Source organism: Melozone crissalis, unplaced genomic scaffold (assembly GCF_028551555.1).
Source record: "Melozone crissalis strain CALT ecotype California unplaced genomic scaffold, PUWL_Pcris_2 ptg000034l_1, whole genome shotgun sequence".
Lineage (NCBI taxonomy): Eukaryota > Metazoa > Chordata > Aves > Passeriformes > Passerellidae > Melozone > Melozone crissalis.
In genome coordinates, this window is record NW_026535812.1 from 20,963,129 (window position 1) to 20,986,455 (window position 23,327).

General features: G+C 37.1%; 1 protein-coding gene across 1 annotated transcript in view; it reads right to left on the reverse strand.

The window, feature by feature from the left end:
* Positions 1-23,327, reverse strand: part of NLGN1 (neuroligin 1) — a 374,660-nt gene that overhangs the window by 171,062 nt on the left and 180,271 nt on the right. The window contains 1 exon segment of the mRNA XM_054282372.1: positions 19,270-19,422. Coding sequence (XP_054138347.1) covers positions 19,270-19,422 — 153 coding nt within the window.

A 23,327-nucleotide genomic window follows, 5' to 3' on the forward strand; every position in this document is an offset into this window, starting at 1 on the left:
CTGAGCAGGGCATTGCTAACCTAAGAATTCAAGGCAAAAATCCAAAAACTCAGACCGCTGGGGATTTCTTTCCTACTGACACTTGTCCATTGGCAATGACTTGTAAAGAACTGATATTTCAGAGACTGGTCACTAGCTACTGTAGGATGGATTTTTTACATTTCAAGTAATCATTTAAAGGCACAAAGCAAAACTTGGTTGTAGCTATGAACCCAATTCATCGATTTTTACTAATCCCTTAAAACCCTTTTCACTTTTATGCATTCCTAGTCCATGTATGCTTCAGAAATAGGACGCTATTATAAGAAATCCTTTCCTGGTCAGAATCAAGAGTGTGTGAAAAACTGCTCTGAAGCAGATGGCTACTTGTGAAGGGGTTAAAAAAAATCATAGCAAACATTTGGATCCTCTAAATATAGACTATTTCACCTAAAGTACCTTATTTATATTATGGATGAACCTATATGTCTTTTAAAAATAATAAGTTTAATTATAAATCAAATACAATTTTAAAAGACATCCCTTTCTGACTGACTGAAAGACTAAAAATGCTTTTTCTTTAATAGTCCCCATCTCCTGAAAATTATGTGTTATCTTCTTCTTGGCTGAGGGACTTGCAAAATAATACCCAGGAATTATGAGTCCAGCTCATGAGATATTTGGACTAGTGGGATGCTGATCCACCTGGCTCATTTGGGCCAGTGTTTTCAGGGATTTGGTCATTGTCCCTGTGGGATTGCCCTGTTGGAATGAACTCAGGGCTAAACAATGAGCTAAACAAAAACAAAACAAAAAAATAGGTTTTGAGATCAGCCATAATTTTTCCCTTTACAGAAACAATAGACTGGCATTCCTTGAAGAAATCTCCACCCACACAGGTCTCATGAAAGATGTTTTCCAAACTCAGTGCAGGCAGTGGCTCAGGGTGCATTTAGCTGTCTATATTTAGTACCACATCACACTGACTGTTGAGGAGATGATGACATTTGGGCTCGCTTTTCTTGCTGATTAGTAAAGCAACAATTTTTCATATTTCCTTATATTTCCTTATTTTTTCCCTGTTGTTTGACAAATATTGATACTCTCAGCCTCTCAGGCTCTGATGCGGCAAACCTATCCCCATGACTGCAATTAACTGAGGTGAAACAAACTGGACCACTCACTGAGAAAAATATGCATGCACTTAAAAACTTGATGAGTACTTCAGCTAAAGAACATTGCATCAATTTTAGGCAACAGCCTTATTTCAGCAACATCTTTGATGCCCAAAATCTGTTTGAAGATACACTTGATAACACATCCCATTGTTTCCTACAGTTTCTCTCGCTGTTAATCACGGGATTGAAAGCTGTGTGCTTCATTTTATTTTCATCGTCTCATATAGAAATTTTCACACATAAAGATTCAAATAGAATGGATCAAAATATGGCTGAATTTTTGCAGAGGTTTAAAAGCTCATTTTACAAGAAAATAGTGCTACTGATACCATTTCCTGCACAGAGCATCTGCCAGTATCAAGGGAAGCACGATGATATCTGTAACAGTTTAATTTTCCAAGTAAATATAGAAATATTTTCCTGTGGTGCACCAGCAAAATCAAGCAAAAAAAAAACACCCCAAAAGGCCAACAAAAAAAACCCTCATACAGAATGTCAGAATATTCCCAGAGGCCTAAAATATGAGAATTGCAAAATCAACAAACTTTTGTGGAAGATAATTCAAGTAAAATAATTTGGGACATCTGTAGCTGCAAACACTAGTGGGAATGGCAGACAGCCTACCTGATTGCAGTTACCCCCAAAACCTGGTTGTGTTATACACACAGAGTTACCCAGTAATACATTGGGTCACATTTTACCTGAAATGCCCCAGCTGCTCTCACAAAATTTGGTCCCACCTTAATCAGTGTCCTGCCCTGTGCCCAGTGTGAGATCCGCACTGTGGCTTTGCCCTGATGAAAAGAACTTGTCCTTCAGGTTTGGTTAGAAACTTAAACAGCTGTTTTGTTTCAAAATCATCTGAGAAATCTAACTTTAGCATGAATATAATGTCAAAAAATGTCAACAAAAGCTGTCTCCCTCTAGAAATGATCTTTTGGAACAAGCTGTGGTTGCACTGCAGTTCAGTAGTTCACAGATAACTGCAGGAGCACTTTGTACCTCACTTTGAGGAGGCTGGAGTCCCATAGGGAACTATTCTTTTTTCCAGTATATTTGACATGTTCAGCTGCTAGTGCTCATTATGGTCATTATGAGTTATTACTGCTCATTATGCTGTTAGGCAGATGACACCTAGATTTACTGAACTGATGCTGATGGGGGTGGAAGAACCTTTCTTCTCAGGTACAGATCTTCTTCTGTAATCAAAAAGGAGAGCTAAAAATGGTTGAGATGAGAGGAAGAGAAGGAGGCATTGAAAGAAACACCACACTTTCAAACCAAAACGAATGACATCAAAGCCACATCTGCCATTGAGTGTCATGTATACACAGTCCTGTTACACTCACCTCCCTCTATTGTCTCTAGGAACCAAATAGCTCAGAAACAACAATGAATCTAAGCTAAATTAAAGAATAATTCCATTATTACTGTTCTATTCTCTCTGCTCCATCACTCACGCAATGACACATATCACTTTGGCTACTTACTTTACTGGTAAATTTTTAGATAGCCTTATGCATTACAATAAAATTATCCTCTCAAACAAAAATGGAAATACTGGCATAGTCAGTTTCTGAAAATATTGCCAAAAGCTGTACAGCAACAGGACTCCCTGTAAAAACTACTCAATTATAAATTTGCTTTTTCCATTTTCCATTAATATAGATGCAGATCTAGAGTCTGAAAAAAGTAGCAAGAAAAGGTCAGTCCTATAAAAACTTACAACAGGTTAAACTGCTTAAATAAGTTATCAAGTCACTTTTTTCAGCCATCATTATTTACTGTTTAAAGACTTTGATGAGCTATTCAGCAGAGGGGGGGAGAATACATGACTTGCTGTGATGTTTGATTTAGGTTTTTTTTATATGAAGAGCAAGAGGTTAAGCCTCCTGAAAACCAAATGCATCATGATGCCAGATCTCTGATCTCTCCTCTAATACTAGATGTAAGGGTAGAGTAAATTCTGGCTTTCAGAGTGACACAGGTCCTTTATTGACTCCCCTGTGTGTCACACAATTCTCAGAGCTCTCGAGCTCCTTGACAAGAAGGAATGGAATCCCTGAGGGTGTGTGGTGCTACAACAGCTTTAAGTGTTGTTTACTCACTGGTGTAAAGTGCCCTGGACTGGCTGGGGGATCAAGGGAAGGGAAAATGCCACCACCCCCTGCTCTTTGGTGTAAAACCAGAGAGAAGTGGGAAATAATTGTTCCCCTCCTGGGCTCTGCTCAGCAGCCAGGCCAGTATTCCCTGGCTGAGGGACATAACAAACGCCATGGAGATGAAAAGTGTGGGATGAGATAAATGACCTTAATCTCCCTGTTGCATCCCAGGAAACAAATATTTGGACTGTACATAGATACACTATTGGAAGTCTCGGAGTCAAAAGCTCGATCAATCTCTTCATAATGATTCAAAGAGAAAGTCATTAATTAATTAGTCAGGTATAATGAACAAACAGATAAATAGCATGCAGTGGGATTTCTGTAATCCAGAGTAGTTTTAGCAATCTGGGTATTTCCAGTGTGGTCTCTTCTGCTTGGAAATAATTGTAAAGGACACTAAAAATCTTGTTTTTTACCAGATAAATCAAGCCAGAAAGGCTTGATACCCCAGCATTGTGATACAACATGCCAGCTCAAACTTATGGCATATCAATTCTTTCCTGCTAGCCAAATTTTCAGTGGTGGAAATCTCTAAAGAGAGAGAAAAAAAAAAGAATAAATATGCATATCCTTCAACCTTTAACAGATTGAAATGAAGTTCTGTCAAGAGCAACAGCTTGTGTCTGCTTTAGGTTGTTATCATTGTGACAGGAGGAATGTAAATTTTAAATAAATAAAAATAAATATATATTCTGACTCAATTTCCTAATCATTAATGAAGGAATTCTCTGAATAGCTTTTTGTTCCTGACTAACCATTGCCTGATGGCTAATCCTGCACCAATAAATATAATCTAGGGCTTTATGATGAAGAATTTTATTGCCAGATGTCCAGAATGCAGTGGACAATTACATCACATTATAAATATGGGGCTTGATCCAACACTATTAAAATTAATGAGCTTTTTATTGCCTGAAATTTGCTGGAATCAAGGACATAATTAAAAGATATGGTTGCACCTTTTAGCACAATCTATGCATTTGAGATAACCCTATTCACAGTATGTAATAATAGTGTGACTATATTGTACATAAAAAGGTCAGTATGAGGTAGTTTTAATTGGAAAAAAAAGTTGTTTTCAATATTTGGGTTTGGTTTACTTTAAAAAAAATAATACTATTGTGACTCAGTAAAATGCTAAAATGGCTTAAGATAATCAAGAATAAGTGTCCTTACAATTACTAATATTTATTGCACAATTGATACATCAGCCAAATATTGGTCCTGTGGAAATCACACTTTTTCCTGCACTGAGATTCCAAGGGGAAAATATTTATTTTCCCACTTCCCTTCAGAGTAAACCTTCACTATTTTCTTTGTTGTATTCTCCAAGAGTCAGACTGGATAAAAATCTATTCTATGTTCATTTTATCCATGTAAGCAACCTAAGTGCAATCAGCAGAACTACTCATATTTATAGTTAATCAGGACCAACAGAAATCATAGAGGTTATAAACCCACAAAAACTATTTTAGCAACAAAGGCCAGGCACACCAAAAGAAAGGAAACATCAAACCCATGTTTTTTAAAGAGTCTAGATTTCCTCCTGTACTTTTCCTGTGAATTCTGCTCCTGAGATAGCATTTATTGTATCTCAGACTCTCCTCTCCTTCAGGCTGATGTGAGACTGTGGGGCAACGTGCAAATCACAGAATATTTAAGGTTGGAAAAGACCTCTAGGATCATCAGATCCAGATCCAACCATTAACCCAGCCCTGCTGTGTTCACCACCCAACCACATCCCCAGTGCCACAGCTCCACCTCTTTCTGAGCAGTCCCAGGACAGGAATGGCACAGCTTCACATCTGAGAGCACAAATTGTGCTTGGAAAATACCAGAGAAACCAAGAAACTTAAAAAGAAATAGACATCTTTCTGAAGGAATGAATGAGGAGGAGAAAATGGAACCTGGGGCTGTCCTGAGCAGGACCAGGAGTTGGATTTTGATGATCCTTGTGGGTCCCTTCCAGCTCAGGATATTCAATGTTTCTGTGGAACCATACGGCAGATCAGTTTGGTGCAGTAGGATTTGCAGTCTTGTCTAACTGAAATAAGAGCAGCACTGATTTTGATCTTTTTCACATAGCCCACAATTTCATTCCTGGTTTTAAACAATTTCATATATTTTTAGTATTTTAAGATCTTTAAAGTTGCTCAGTATTTGCTGCAAATCCATTCCTATAGTGCCATTTGTTAAAGAACACAGAACTTCAAAGAAAACTTTAGCACATGTTTAAAGTTGTTTTAAATTACACAAATTGCTAAAACTCCTACATTCTCTCTTTCCATCCTTTAGTGCCAAAGAATGCTTGCTAGTATGGCATAGAAAAAGGAATTGTGAATTTTATAGCACAGCAAACAAGTGATTGTTTGTCCTGCTGGGTGTTAGTTCTGACCCAGGTAGCAGTGTTTTATAGTCTGAAGATCAAAGTGCAGCTTACCCATCCAAATCACATTTCAGCTTTGTTTATTACTCTCTTAACCTTTCATCTGTGCTTTACACAGTGCTGAGAAATATAAATATAAAAAACGTTCAGAAAGCCCTCTTTCGGTGACTCATCTTTACTTCTTTACCTATCATACTATAACAAGCTCTTTGCTTCTCTTAAAACTCTTCCATCTTTAAAACCACTATAATATTCCTTCTGAAAAATGAGTGACTTAATATACAAAATACATTTTCAGCTTTCAGAAAAAGCACTTCAACTTGTTGGATTCATCTTAGAAATGCTGCTGTTTAAAGTGTTGATAATATGGAAAAGACAATGAAATAATAAGGTTTGTCACTAGCATTGGGTTATATTTTTTTGTAGTCTTTTAAAACTAAAACTTTGGGAGGGAGGATTTTTTTAAGGAGATGCAGCAAAAAATATCAGATATATGTAAACACTCTCAAGGGAAAACAAACCCATTTATCAGTTGTATTCTTACAGAGAAATCCTCAAAGATGTCTCTAAAACAGATTTCTGGGTTCTGCAAGTTGTTAAGCACAGGGTATTTAACCTCATTTTTGCAACTGCTTTATTCCAAAACATTTCACTACTTGGATTTACTGAGAAGCTGCTTTTAAAAGTACCTTCAATCTGCTTCATTCATGTCAATTGCAGCAAGCTATTAGCTGTAATTGGCAATTTAATTTTTTCCCCTTCTTTTCTGCTTTTAGTGTATGATCAGCTTCCAAAAAGTAAGGTTTTAGAATTTCACTAATGTACCCTAAGCAATGCATTCATCCATAGCCCAGGCAAATTTTACTTAAGGAATTGGTCTTTATCAAAATGTGATTTTTCAATATGCATCAAGAGATGTGAAACAAAATGTCCTCAGGAATTGCCAAATTGTCTGGAAAAGGAACAGTGAGATGAGTGACAGCACAGAAGAAACACCCTGGCATGACAAAAACACAGAAAAACCCGGGATGGAGGTGGTTGGGTGTTGAACCTAAATAAATGGCACCAAACCAAACAAGCCAACATCCAGCTTACACTGGATCATTCCCAAGAGGAAAAAAAGACAAGGAAGGGAGAGAAAATGTAGTCTTCCATTGTCTTATAACTTACAGGCAATCTTCGGGATTCCTTAAAATCAGAAGCTCCATTCCTGAAAACCCAAATTCCAGCAGAGAAAGCTCCAGCATAAGCCCTGGCATGATCCAGCCTGCGACCATTTGATTCTTACCCACCTCCCTCCTCCTGCTCAAGTCCTGGGTGATGCTGCAGTAAGGGCAGGGCTTACCTAAAGGCCTGGGAAGGCTTAGGTGTGAAAATGTTTCTGCATCTCTGCTCTGAGCATAAGCCTGGTTAAGTTTGCAGGAGACAGATCGTTATCTCTCACTGCCAGGCTGACAAAACAGAGCCAGTTTTCTCCATTGGGAGGGTGGAGTAAGTAATCCCTCCTGTGCCCATGAGCCAGGGCTGAAACCTGAGCTCATGTGAGTAGATCATACATCAAAAATAGGTAGTAGCGTGGTTATTGCTTTGCAGAAAAGTTTTTTTTCCTAATACAACTATAATGGGCTAATTCGTTTTCAGGCAAGCCCAGACTATGCAGAGAGAAGGTTCAATAAGATATTCAGGTGTTAAAAAAAGATAAGTAAAGACATATAAAATAAAATCAGTTGTTAAAAGACCAGGTAGATGTCTAGAGAATGATTAATCTGCTCCTCAGTACTCAGGATCCACTGCTCTGCCTCATCATCACAGAATCACAGCTGGGACTTGTGGGGACTTCAGTTCACCACCTCCTCTGCTGGGCCAGGGTCAAGTCAACCAGGTTACTCAGGGTTTGAGTAGCTCTGGGCACTGGAGACTCCCCAGCCTCCCTGGGCAACCTGATCCAGCATCTGGCCACCCTCAGAATAAACAAGGTTTTTATTTTTGGACTTTCCTCTATACGTGGTGCCCACTTGTCCTTTTGCTGGATGCCACCAATGGTCTGAGTTTGTTTTTTTAAATCTTCCTCATTCTTTATAAACTCTCATTGAAGCCAGTGAAAGCCACACACCTTCACCTGCTTGTTTTCATTCCCTTTGGCTTTTTGCATCTTGCTGGCTTGGCAGGGAGAAGTTAAGAAGCAGGTTCTGAATATATTTCTGCTGGGTTCTGCAACTTTGCAGGATGACTTTAACAGCTAACTGCTGGCGCACATTGATCACCACAAGTAATTTTGTTTCTTTCAGCAAGATTGATTATCTTTACCTAAATCATAGAGGTCTCCTGGGGGAAACACTGAGAAACTGCAGAGAATGTGATGGGAAAAGCTTTTAAAGGACTACAAAGTTTTAGCAGCAGAAAAGGAAGAGCTCATGTAAATGAAAAGCACAATCTCATGACAAAAGTTCTCATCTGTACAGTCACACAAAGGAACATATCTATTTCCATCATCCAAATGCCAGCATTCAGTCATTAATGGGAAATAAACCCTCTCGGGCTCATTTTTCAAAATTGTTTTGTTGGAGTGTTGTAAGGGAACCATATAAAAGCAGAGCAAGGCTCACACACTCTGAATGCAATATCCAGAATTTGCTCAGTCTTTTGGAACGCTGCAGACTCCAGCAGTGGTGAACCACAGAGGTGCCTGCAAGAATGGGAGTAAGGGAAAGAAACAAACACATGGAGCCAGCTTTCCTTGGCGCTCCAGGCAGCAAATCAAACCCTGCACCTCCTTCAGAGACACTGACACCAGGCTGTTCTAGAGATGCAAAAACTTGTCTGTACAAACATAATATTTCCTGTTTGTGCTTGGTCCTGGTAAGAAAATATCAGGTTCTAGCAAAGCTGATGGTTCCCAATGACAGCTGCTCACCTCCACCTTGCAAGAGGACCTGCTCTATGACAGCCTGGGGCTGGATCTGGTTACAAGACAACACTGTCTGCAAGACAAGGGCTTTTCCCAATGTTTTTAGATGATCCAGACTTTTTTCTAACCCTCAGGTGCATCTTTGATACACTAGCCAAGCAATGATGTTTGATCATAGCCAAGCAATGGTATTTTTTGTTCATATTTTGCACGTCTCAAGAAAAGGAAAAAAAAAAGGTTAAAACTGAGAATTTATTCTTCATAATACTTTTTCACTATTATCAGTTCCACAACACCTACTGAATACTCTCCTGTTTGTAAATTTGTTTGTACACAGCACTTTCAAAAGAAACCTATCAACAAGAACATCTGCTGCCATGACTGAATTTGAACCAGAGATCAAAACACTACTTATGAAATATTTATAAAAAGAAACCAGCCAACAACTATATAGAACTTTCAAAGGATAAAAAAGCAGCATTATGCGCTTATGATGGGGTAAGGAAAAGAAATGTGTGCATTGTTTTTAAGCCATTTAAGAATGGAACCTTAAACCTGAAATTGTGATCACTACTTCTACAGCATCTACCTAGAAAAACTGCAAAGATGAAACTCAGGCACTTCCACAGATGTTGAATTTTGTTGTTGCTGGAAAATGCAGGTTATATCTTGTATTTTTCAATAACTTTTTTAAAGCACATCTTTAGCTGGAGGGAATCCACATTAGAAAATCTCTGTGCTAGCAAGGAAGTTGTCAAGTGATTTCTTTGTTATCAGAAAGAAAATAAATGAAATAGTGAGTACCTTTATGAAATAGTGAGTACCTAAATGAAATAGTGAGTACTTTTAAGTTACCTTTAATAGCAATTCAAGAAGCTAATGATGATCAAAATCCAAACAATGTGCATCCAATCAGCTATCAGGTACAGCAGGAGAAACTCAATAATGAAAGGGGCTCTAAGCTTTGAACACAAAGGATGTGCAAATCCATGAAGAATCAAAAGAGAATATTTTAAGTAATAGAATCACAGAATGGTTTGGGTTGGAATGAGTCTAAAATATCATTTAGTTCCATCCTCTGCCATGGGCAGGGACAACTTCCACCATCCCAGGTTGCTCCAAGCCCCATCCAACCTGCCCATGGACACTTCCAGGGATCCAGGGGCATCCACAGCTTCTCCCTGTGCCAAGGCCTACCCACCCTCACAAGGCAGAATTTTTTTCTGATGTCTGACATAAAACCACTGTCAGTTTGAGGCCATTCCCCCTTGTTCTCTCATTCCAGGCCCTTGTCAAAAGTCCCTCTCCATTTCTGCAGCTCCCTCAGGTGGTGGGAGGCCACAATTAGGTCACTCTGAAGGGTTCAGAATTGAAGGCTGAGCAAACCCAATTCTCTCAGTCTTTCCCCACAGGAGAAGTAAATGATCAGAAAAAAATGGTGGAAAGAAATTTAATATTCCTCTTTATGTGAACATTTCCCTTCCAGTCCACCATAATTCAGCCATCCTTGTTAAGAACTATATAACGGCAAAGGGAAAATATTTAGAGAACATTTTTCAAGAGGCACGTAGTAATGAAGTGAGTAATTACAACATCCCCAGGGTGCTCAGGAGTGCATTTTCCAGGGTCATTAGTGTGGTTCATGGGTAGCTGAGAGCACATGGCCTTTGGCCCCCCAGCACACAGGGGGCCCAGGGAAGGACACCCCGTGGTGCCACTGCTGCAGCAAAGGCTCACAGAGGAAATGCAAACCCATCTCCAATGGAGACACAGCATTTTCCTGCTGCTGAAAGCAAAATTTCAGTCAGAGAAGCAAAGCAATTAATGGGTGATAAACTACACCAACAAGCAGAGATGGGAATGAAAATTTTGGGAAGAAATTCATTTCCTTATGTGTTTCCTCTTGGAAGTCACAAATAAGTGCTTACCAAACTCATTGGATGTTGGAACCTAAGCAAACAAAACAGCTTAGGGATATGTTTGCCTAATCATTTTGAAATTATTTGGAGCTATATGTTGCTCTGCCTCCTTTCTTTTAATATTTTGTGCTTCTGTACTGAACAATTCAATCTTTAATAGGAAAATAAAAATAGTAAAGGAATTTGTCAGCATACCTATGGCAATTTAAGGTCCCTCAACCCAAATCCTGGTGGAAAGCCTTGAGAAAATGAACAAATTATGATGACTAAGGGATATTTCATTTAAAAAAATTCCAAGATCTGACAAAAAAAATACAGGAAAAATTATTTTTAAAATTATTAGGATTCTTGAATATGTAGTGAGTCTCCCATACAAAGGTTGCTCAAATTTCTTTTATTCTATTTCATTAGGATCTTGAAAAAATAGTGAGAAATTACTGCAGAACAATGAAAAATGCCAGTAAGACTTATTTCTCAAGCAATAAACCCCCTGAAACATGGAGGATATATTTCAAATTCTTAATTAAAGTACAAGTGATCTTTCTTTTCTCAAAAATATTTTTAGCTTGCAACATATACAACACAAGACATATTCAAACTACTTTTACAAATGCATTAGTAGCTAGCATTTATATTTGCTGGAAGGCAATTTTCATACTTTGCTTAACAAGGGATATTCACCAATATACAACATTTCCTCTGGCCTTTCAGAGACCCTCATACAGCAGTTTTTCATACAATGATGTATTCAAATGCAGTTTTTGCCAAAATAATATTTATTTGCCAGTACATCTTGGGAAATAAGAAATCAGTATCAAACAACAGTCTCCTATATATTCTCCATTAGAAGGTAATGCAAATTGCAACATTTTTACTGTAGTATTTTCTAGGTTGGCTGAGTCAGGCATTTACACACGGATCACAGATTAAATAGAAGAAAAATTTAGGACTCTCTCTCTTGCCAGTACTGCTGCCAAGAGAGTTTTGTACCTTTAGATCTATTGTTCACATTACTCTTTTTAACCATTAAAAAGTGCTGCTACAACCTTAAAATACAGATCTTGTTCAACTGACTCAAAAATATCATGAGGTAGTACATCAAGGAAGTATCAGAATAATATTTGATCTAGTACCCATATATATAAACTAATTTGCACACGAAAAAACCCATAAAATGAGAAATTTTATGCAACTGAAATGTGTGAAAAATGAGAGCAATATTTGCAATGGAAATCCCTGTCAAGTTATCTATTGCTTCCAAAGCCCCACAGTAAACAGAAGTGCTTAATTTAAGCTTCAGAAAACTATTTTAATATATGTAATTAAATGCCATCAACTGGCAATTTAGAAATATTCTATCTACTTGTCCCACTACTTCTATCATAAATGGTGAAAGAATTTTCATTCACCTGGTTTTCTGGGCATGAATTACAGCTGCATAAAACTCAGGAGTGCAGAGTTCCTGACCCACTAAGGCTGGGCACAGACCTGACTTGGCTGCAGAGAATTTCCTAATGTCTCCCTGCTTGGGTTGAAAAACAGAATATTGCGAAAGTAATTTGGTCAGATATTACTTGGAGCAAAGAGAAGGTAGTTACACATAGCTAGATGATAAAAATTACAAATAACATCATGTAGGATAATAGGTTCTCAGAGATTTTGATTTTTATTTCTGAGGCTGTGAGGTATTTATAACTTGTCTTCAGTGAGATCTTTCTCCTTCCTATTTTGCAAATATTATCATGCTGAAGTTTATTCGGCTCTCAAAGATAAATCTGCTATTTAGAAAAACTGGGATACTTTTATTATATGATTAAATATTGATGAAGGAAGTTTATCTTAGCAAAAAGTAATTTTTCTTGACAGAAACGACACAAACTGTTCTCATGCCAAAATGAATAGTTTTAAAGTTTATTTGTTATTTTTCTGTTTATCAAAAAAGATGTCTAGAACATCAGAGTAAACATGTTATTTAAAATGTACCTGTACCAAGATAGAAACCTATTCAATGGCAAATAAAATTATGTCTTTGTGTCCTAAAAAATAGAGAACTGGTGTGCGCATGCATCTATCCAAGCAGGTGGATAATGTCAATTGGCTGTGCTAGAAAAAGCACAAATAGAAAATAAATGGTTCATTTCAAGAGTGCACTATTTATTCAGGGTTCCCATTTCATAAATATCTTGCCTGCTGTGCTTTGCAGTTGACCCTTTAAAGACCTCTAGTCAAGAACCCATTGTTTACCTCACATCCATTTTCTCATTTTGGTGGTGCAGACCAAGCGTGGAAATCTCCTTTTCTCTGCTCCCCACCTCCCTTTGGCTGGCACTAAATCACCAAAAAACCCCCACTAAAATATCATTAATGACAGCAGGTCTGAGAATTGAATGCTAATTCTATTAATGGACCTCTGAAATTAGGACACTGCAAATCTAGATGAGCTGTGCTTGGGCCTCCTGCAAACTGGGCTGCCCTGAGGTTACCTGCTAGATTAAATAAGAATTGTCTAATACATTTTTAGAATTCTAAGGATGTGTAAATCAGCTCTTGTGAAGTACAGCACCAGGGGGAATAGATAACAGCAGTACTCTCTCTATCTTAACTCCTGCTATTTATCTAGAATCAAATGCATTTGGAGGGCTCCATACCAAGACTCTGTGGTGCCCCAGGCTAAGGTGGGATCAGATCAGGCCTTCTGGACACCTTCTCTACTCTGCAATCCTAAAATATTAAAATTTCATTTATATCTAAAGGAAAACTCTTATAAAGCTGCCAGGGATCCCTAAAAGTATTTGTGGATTAACATTCCCTGCATGTTCTTGCACTTCAGAAAACTTGAATGATTTTTGACTGCACATTTTGATGTGTTTTGCTATTAATTTTCCATCTTTACTTTCAATGTAATGTACTTTTAATTAGGCAATAATATATAATCTTCTGCTCATCTATCACTTTTACTCAAACATCTTAGGAAATGGATAATAGAGAAGAGGCTCATCAGAGACCCTTTAGAGGTGCAGCAAGGCTGGAATAAAATGCCATCTCCTGACAGTACCTTTAAGGTTTCATAAAAAGATAATGGATGTGCTTGTCACCAAAGCTAATGATCAAACATTTTCCCACTTTTACTGGATATTAAATTGTGAACTATAAAAGAAAACCCCACAGTCTAAGCAATGCAGGAAAAAGAGTCTTTGTACATTTTTTATCTCCTTTGATATCTAACTAACATAAACCTTCTTATTGCACTGTTACTTTCACTGAATAGCCACTATGCCATGAGATGCTTACTTTTACTGAAGTGAAAAGGCTTCTCCTCAGGAGACACAACTCTCCAGCTTGCAGAAAAAGAACATAATAGGATCTCTTTGCAAAAATACTCAAGTGAAACAAAACGCTAGTTCATCACAGTATCTTTAGAAAGTTGACCAAAGTTTTTTAATCTCATATGAAGCAATTTTTGGAAGTTTCATATCTAACTTTTATACATTATTTTTAATAACATTTTAATCCTCTTTTAAATATTTTCAGTATTGTTACCATGCTGTCAAAATAAAGAGCAAGGCAGTAAAAAAACCATCCAAACTCTGTGATGGAGACAATACAAAGTAAATCATTACCAAAATTAGGGTAAATCAAATTCATTAATTTGACAAATCAGAGTAACAGTGAAAAAAAGCAGATCTAGTTTGAAAGCAATGGGCAAAAAATGATGGTATGTTACTCTATTAAAAAAGATAAAAGTATTAAAACAAAACAAGACAGTACCACAGTACCTTCTAGTCAATCCCAATGGAATTAGACCCCTGAAATAGTCAGGTATTTCCAAGTTGCACTGAAGCAGCTTTCATTAGAATATATTCTCATCTCTGTGACCTGCAAATGGCCAGCTGATAATTCTTCATCCCATGAAAGGTTTCACCAGGCTGCATCCTGGAACTGCCATAGTGCTGATGCACGTAAACTTGCTCACAAAGGAAAGGTTGTGCCTTATTTTTCCTGGCCTGTTGGGAGTGTGCAGCTCCTTGCTGAGAGCAGGATGGATGAGGGCAGAGTTCTGGGCTTGGCAGAGGCTGCCCAGCACTCACTGCAGGGCTGTGTCCTTGTGTTTCATGCACCTCTTTGGACAATAAGAGATTGCAGGTTGGCATCACTCTGCACAGCAGCAAATTCAAAGCTGAGGTGTTTTCCTAATGTATCCAGACACACAGCAGCAAAATATTTTATGACATAATAAGACTCATTCTCTGTCACTAATTTATCCATAAAACTCCAACAGTCACTAAAAAAGTTAAGAAAGGGCTTCTCTGACAGTGCTTTTCTCTTTGTTCTGTTTTCTGTCACTAATGTGTGTTTTATTTGGCATGAATGCTGCAGCCCAGCACAGATGGCTCACACAACACACTACTGAAAAATGGAATTTTGGGCTGGAAAACACAACAGAATTCTAACAACAGCTCTTCTCAGGAGCAGTTCTGTGCAGGAGGAACAAATACCTTTCCAATACCCTTGTTCTTCATCACATCACTTCAAATTATGGGCAACCAGGCTCTGTCACAAGGGGATGCCCTGCACTGAAGAGCCCCATTGATTTCAGTGCAGTTATTTGGGAAATAATGTACTGAGTAATGTTATCAGAGTTTTCAGCCTGCTGCAGTGGCTTTACTTAGCAGCATTAAAAGTACCAATTGGAAAAAAAAAATGAAGTGGTGGAACACCTGGATAAGTGTTTTCTAGTCAGTAATCCCAGACAATGTTCTCAAACTAGAGGGTGGCAGTATAAATGCAAGGCTAAATTACAGTAAAGGTTCCTACATCCCCCTTAAAAGGGAAACTTTCATATAATTAAAGAAGGCATAACTAGGACAATCTCACTCATGGGTTTGTTTCCATTTTGACATGAATTTTGGTCTAAAAGTTTAGGATGTTTGCCTTCCTAAGGCAGATATTATGAATTCCTAACAGAAAATGCAAAATACATTTTTCCTTTTTATTTATTACCACCTTTGATCCAGACCCTTGGAATGACAATTTACTGTTTCTGTAGGGACAACCACTGCCTCTTAGAGAGGAAAAAATGAGACATTTAAAGCAGTGCTCAAAGTAGAGATTTCTCTAAGTCATTATTTCTGCTCCCTGTTCAGTTTGTGAGCTTCAATATAAATACTTTTTTTTCTATTAAATTTCTGTTAAAGTCCTGTGGCTTAAAGATAACCAAGAACAAAGAATATAAATTAATAAAATAAAGAAACAAATTCCCAGTTAGCATAAACGAGCTCTCTCCTTTCTCTCCACTACTGAAATTGAAAGCAGTAGTAGCCAATGGTGACCCAAAGCATTCTCCTTCTCTAAATAAACCTTTCATAAGAAAGAACACAGAAAACAGCACTGGCAGTATTAAATCTGTCCATCATGATCTTTTCTGGATGTTGAATAGACTCCTTTTATAAATCTTTTCTATCTTCTTAATGAAAATTAAATAAAATGCTCCTGCTTTTTACCAGGTGGACATAGATTGAGTAAACATTTGACATCTCCTATCAGCTAAGTTTAAAAACCAAACTTGTCTTCACAGGTGTCCTTTCCCAAAAAGAAGCCACAAAGATATATCTGCACTGTCCTTCAAGGCTGTTACACTGCTTCTGCAGTGCCCCTTCTTGGTGAAATTGCTTGCACAAGACTTGCATTCAGAAAGAATCTAAAGAAGACATAGTTTGCTTCCAATGATTTCTTATTCAGTAGTCCCCAATTTCCCAGGGCAAGCAGTTCTGTTTTCCCTCTTCTTTATCTAAGGACAATTTCTAACAGACTTTCATCCCCAGACTGGTTTCAAAGACAAAATTGGGCCAAGGAAGTCATCAGGGTTTTGGTTTTATTTTGGTTTTTATTTTTATTTTAGATGCACTTGCTCCATTATTCTTTAATTTTTATTCTTGCTTTCTCTTTACCAAATGGATTTCACTTTTAAGCGTTTTCTAACATTTTATTTAGAAGTAAATCTTGCATCTCCAAAAACCACAGTCCATAAAAAATTAGTCCATAAAACAAGGGATCTTTCAACTCAGAATAAACAGGAAAATAATCTGAACTGTCTGAATAATCTGGAGCTGTCTACTGTGGACTTAATAGTAATACTGCGAGGACCGTAATACCAAAATACATCCCCAGTCTCAAGTCTGGAAGAAGATGTTACTATTTCAGCTCTCATCATTTATTGAATGATAATGATTTATCAGTTTATTTGTTTAAGAAAAGTCAAAATCTTGGGGAAATGATGGCAGAGGACTCACAGAGATCACCTATATAAAGACATCTATCCACAAAAGTCTGATACAAGAAACCAGATCAATAAAGGTCGTGTGTAAGGGAGAAGACAGACCTTATTTCATCCCTACATCTTCTCATGTGATTAATAATTCCTTCAATTTTCCTTCTGCCTGTAAATCCAGGCCTTTCACACAGTGGTGAGGGGATATCCAGGTATCCCACAGGTACCAATCAGTGGAGCTGGACCTCTCACCTTGTGGGATGTGATCAGGAAAGGGAAGATTGAGAATTTTTTCCCTATGTTTTTGTAAATCCATATCTGCATGTGACTACAAAGGGTAACATTCTGCTGGAACAAGGAGGAACAAGAGCTTCAAAATATCAAAATGTTCAAAGCTGATATCTACTATGGTTCTGCACAGTCCTACTCTGATGGTATCTGTAGATAAGAAACCAAGGAAAGGCAGGAAAAATTTAAACTGCTCAAACTTTCTTTTCTGATTGTTGCTCTGTTTCTCCACTACCTATTTAATCATACATCATCATTATTTATTCAATACATGACAGATAGGCATTGCACCAAATACAGTAGAGGTGTACGACTTCTACATAAACAGCATTGGTTTTACTAAGAAAACCCTGCAAACCTTTTGCAATATCAGGTATTCATACCAATCACTGGATTCTGCTGTGAATTTTAGAGATTTTACTGTCATAGGTCCCTCTTAAAATAAAATCATCTCTTTGACCCTTGAGGCTCAGTAAAGACCATGAAGCCCAAAGAATCACAAAGACACGAACAAAAATGAAATCCTCTAAGCTGATGAGATGGTAACTATGGGTTGCCTCAGTGATCAGTGTTAATTTACAAGTGCAAAAACCATTATCATCAACAAAGGTATATTAATTTTCATTTTTCAAGCAACTAGCCCTTTTAAACACTGCAATTACTAATGACTTAGGAATCAGACTTAATAATACACAAAAATAAACAGCCCTTTTAGATAATAGATACTTTCTTTTATACTGGCAAATAATACAGAGAAATATTGTTTGAGACATCAAAGACAGGCACTGGTGCAAAACTGAAATGCTGATTAGAGGCACAGGTAGCAGATTATTAACTGCAGTACTAATACGTGTCCAGGACTTTAAGTCATCACATAATTAGAAAACAGGAGGAATAAAACCATACAAAAGACCAGAACTTCCTTACTTAAAGTGTTACACCACAAATGAAACCTCCAGTACCAAGGAAATAAATCCAGACAATAATAGTGATCTCTCCATAAATTATTCAGTCCCTTGTAAAACACAATCACAGTAGACTAAATTCAAAATCTAAAGTTAAAACCCATTCCCTCCCCCTGAAGTTAGGAAATTAGGATAAGAATTTTTAACAAAAATGAAACTGTTGGAAGACAATTACCCAGATGAGCAAAGCAGAACCAATCCACTTGGGGACTGAGTTGACCAAATTCAAAACATCAAGAACAGACCAATGACAAAAACCAACAACCCAAAAGTAAAGCAGAGTAGCAGACACTCGAAAATAAAATTGACTGGTGTTCAGAATAAATTCCCTGCTGTTACAGATGTTCCAGGGAATACCCCTATGTCAGTATTCTGAAGTTACTGTTCTGATCTCCATTATATCCCAGGACCCAGCTCCTGCTCTCAGGAGTCTTAGCATGCAGTATTTTGGTAGAATATGCAAAAGAACCCCCTAACAATCATGTTGTCTCAAGAGCTTTATCATGCATGTGACTATTCTGAAAAAATAGCAGAATAGGCTTTTTTTACCATAAATAGAAGGTACCAGAAAGACACCAAACACCTCTACCAACAGCACGAGCGCATTCTATTGAATGTATTTGAAACAATCAAAAGTAACTTTTTCTCATTCTCTAATTCATTACCTGGAAAAGAAATACTGGATGTATTTGAATGACACCCATACCACTTCTCAAAACCACAATGAAGCTCAAAACAAACAGGTAAAATGATGTTTTCATAGCATCCTTCACTTTTTCAAAGCATAAAATAATCGTGGTAATTAAAAGTTAGTCTCTTCCACTAGCAAACTCTACCCTCTATGGCTTAAAAGTTCTTAAAAAATTAATTTACCTATCTATGAATTAAAACATCAGGGTTATTCACAGAAACAAACAAAAAAAAAAGTAGAAAAAGAAAAAAAGGAAATAAAAGAGAGAAACTCTTCTGCCTGGACAGCTCAGCAATGGGAATACCTGTTTCATGCAGCATGACAGCAGGCTCCTCCAGAAAATACCTGCAATGTCTTTATATCCCAGCCCCAGCATACAAACCTTATATTTGACACAGAAAATTTAAAAATACTTGATGCCTCTCTTCTGCTTTATTTTTTTTCCTTTAAAGTACATTCTCACATATAATATGAATTGCATTGCAGATAGCAGGGATTAGTGGAAAGCTGAAAGCTTCTTACCAAGCACCCCAAGGCGATAGTTGACTGTGATGACTATCACATTCCCATAACTTGCTAGAACACTGCCATCATATAAATTTCCAGTGCCTTCCATGTAGGACCCTCCGTGAATATACACCATGACAGGCTTAGGTCCCCCACTGTCCCGAATGTCTGGAAAAAATATTAAGACACATTTTATCTCAAGAAAGCACCAAAGAAGATACATGCAATATTTAAATTTTTTTTTAATTTTATTTTTTTAGTGAGGTTATTTTTTTGTCGAAGTGTTTCTCAAGCAACATCTTTTACATAAGGAAATGGGCAGGTGGGAACAAGTGTTCCTTTGTGGCTTGCTCATAACTAAAACTCCTTTTTTTTTTTTTTGAAACACTCTGAAAAGCAGAAAGGAACTGAAAATGGTAACACATTTGCTCAAAAGCATTGAGGCATTGCTCTGATTCTGACCCTGCTTAGTTGGGTGTCTTCTGTGTAATGTCTGCTAACATATGAGTGAGCTCATTTTGGCTGAACACTTCTAAAGCTCAGTGCAACTTTCTGTTATCCTAGTTAAGGGAAATCCAACATATTAAGATAAACAAGATTTCTGCTCCTACATAAAATGTTGGTTTCTTCCACTCCCTTAATTTGTAAAAGTCATGTACAAACAGCTGTCTTTGCATGGGTCTGCAGTTTGAGTTCAAAAAGTACTTGTAAATTTTTTAGCAATTAGACCTTGAATTAAGATTATTGATAACTTCTGCAGTTTGAGTTCAAAAAGTACTTGAAAGTTGTTTAGCAATTAGACCTTGAATTAAGATTATTGATAACTTCAGGGTATCCGGAAGTTTAAGGTGCATGGGTACTTCTTAGTTTCCTAAATCATGAAAAGGACTGAATATTTGAAAAAATAACTGCCTGAAACAATACTGAAAAATCCCCATCCTGCCTTAAAAAAAAAAAAAAAATTGCAAGGCTCTCAGAAGTGACATCAAAGGCAGGGAACAGTTTTAAAATGTTAGAAGCTCTGCCATTCTCTCTGACAAAAAAAAATTAGATATTGTCATAGTGTTTTGAGTTTGATTTAGGTATCCCTCCACCCCTCAACAGTCCTATTTGCAAACGGATGCATCTACTCAGAATAAAATTCTGAATATATGAACAGTGTTACTGCTCTGGAGGAGAATTGTTCCTGAGTACCAATTCAAAACAGTTACTATGGGCTGATATGTTTAAAAGTTGAGGGGTTTCTGTTGGACAGGAAATAAATCAGCTTAGGGGTAAATTTAAACTCTTACATCTGATTAAATTGCATTTTGTTCTGATATACTGGGTGCCTGAGTCTCCTCCACCACCCAAATCATAATATGCCATAATAGTCCCTCAAAACCAAAAAAGCCAATAGCAAGACAGCATAGGACAATTTCCCAGTGCTGAACTGTTCTGAACATTCTGATTCAAAACCACTTTTTTTGTCATTACGACAGTATTCAAGTAACTTCTCTGATTGCTTCCTTCAGCATTTGAAGAAACCTCAGATGTATTGTTTATTCCTTTGATTTGGGAGGATCTTAGTTTAGAAGCTTTCAAGGGAGCTCTCTGCGGAACTGTTGGAATTGTTTGTGAAGGAGCAGGTGGGGGCAGCTTCCCTAAAAACCCTGCTTTTGGAATGAGTTGAAAAACAGCAGCACAGATGTTCCTGTTTATAAAAAGCCAACTGCTACTATTACTTTGATATTGATTCTGATTTGAAGAAAATGCCAGAACAGTCAGGATCAGAAATTGGACCTTCAATATTGGAAGTACTAGAAAAATCACTTATTCGAAACAAAAAGATGATGAAAGGTTGTGCATGAAATTGCTTGTATTGCTCTCCTTGATTGTGCTTTTAGTGAGGGCTTTACAACATACAACTTTCAGAGTGTAAAGCTACAGATATTATTTATCTTCACTGTCCATAGGATGGAGTTATGAGCTTCTCAGGCTTAAACTCTACACTGAAAAAAAATCTTTCCAAATTCATATACTGTTTCTAGTAGGTGCTTGTTCTTAGTCTATGCTGCCCTTTTTTTTTTTTTGATACAAATATGGAAGCAATAATAAATTATTAATCTGAAATCACTGTGTGACTGTTCCCAGCAGAAATTGTACACAGTTAATTGTATGCTTGATGGTAACACAGGGGGAAACTGTCTCAGAATTCTTCTTTAATTAAAATTACATAGAATTACAGAGCACCAACTGTGAACAGCAATGAAATGTTGGTATCACTGGCCTGTATATCTGGAAAATAATATTGGAATATTTCGAAAAGAATGAGTGTCCTTTATCAGAGAAAGGAAGCACACATTCATGAATAAAAATCTCATATATAAGGAAGTTATTATTTGAGTAATTTCTGTCTCTACAATACTGTTATTTTCTACAACTAATATCCTTGTAAAGATTACAGATCAGATAGATAAAGGAAGGCCAGTTTTCAGCTCTCTCTGTGCCACGTCAGAGCAAATGACATGCAGAATGAATTTTCCTCACGCTGCTTTGCCAAAACCATCAGAGGAATCCCTCCCACAATAGGAAAACTCTGCCTCTGAGTGTCTTGGGCAGGGATCTAGTGCTGGGGACATCAGCCAGGATATGCAGCATTCAACTGAGGCTGGTGGCACTTTGGGCTATGGATCATACAAAAGTTTTCCTGGGAAAAAGAAATATCACTGCATTTTGGTCAGAGGTTTCATATCAGTTGCAGTCTACAGCCAGGAGTATTTGAAAGGTGCAAATATTCAGCTGGGAGGGTGTTGTTTCAATACATATGTTATTAGCAACTGAGGTTATTAAATTATAAGATTGAAGGAAGAGCAAAAAATCAAGAATTTTAATCAAGAATTGATTCCTACCTTAAAATGTTCCTCCGTGAAAACTCCCATCCTTTAGAACTAAACTGGAGGAAGAATTAAGGTAATGCTCTGTGAGAACGCTTTTGTGTATTAGTACAAAAGTGGCAGAAAGATGCACTTTTCAAAAAGTGTCCAACTCAATGAAGTAAATAATTGATATTTTTGGTACTCAGGTACTTTTCAAAACCTGACCATAAATGATAAATCCTTTTTTTTGCCCTACAGGCTGGTGTCAGTCCTTTCTATGCATGTGCTAGAGTGATCTCAGGACACTGCAGTTTCACTTCCATATACAGATTAATAGTTATTCAAGGATGAAGATTAACAGTTATTTGTGTTTGTAGCTCATTCTGAACCTGAAGACTTTAGGTGTAAATGTGGCGTTTCTGCCACGGGTAGATTTATAGACTGATTTAATTTAGTTGTGTTCTGCAATTTTGTTGCCTTTTATTAAGTGTTGCTTTAATTAAAAACAGACACATTCATCTTTTCTAAGACATATGCAAGGATAGCACTGTTAAAAATCCTTCTCAAATTCAACTCAGTTCTGGTTTCAGTCACTCATAAGATCATTTTTGAGTGCTGTGATTTGTTTGGCTTTCAATTGCTAGTTCATAAAACATCTAAGTAGTTCTTACTGTACAGCAGAGAATAACCTTATTTATATTACATATACATTAATTTTCTTGTAATTATTTCTATTATTCATTCTCTTCTGTACCTTTCTAATGTTTGTTGCATCTACTTTTTATGTCTCATCTTAATTGTGTTACAGACAATTTAGGAATGGGGCTGACTTTTATTCTATGTTTGTTACATTACACAACAGGGAACCAGGTCTGACTGTGAATATCAGTCACAATTGTCATATATAACAAAACATAATTATAGCTTCAGTCATTCAAAACTGCTGTGAATTGGCCATGTGACTTAACAAGCATAATTTGCATTGGAAAACCAAAATGGGAAAGGAAAAAAAGCCTACCTTGAGACAACTTCACACAAAAAGATAATTAGTTTAGCACTGATGTCACAAGCATTGCTTTTCTAATGGTATAAAAAAATTGTGACAGCTTGATGCAGAGTAAGATTGTTAAGTAAATCTTGGGTTTTGAATGTGAAAAAAACCTAGAACAGTGGAAACCTTTCAGATTGGTGAGTGCAAAACCTCTGTGTGCCCTC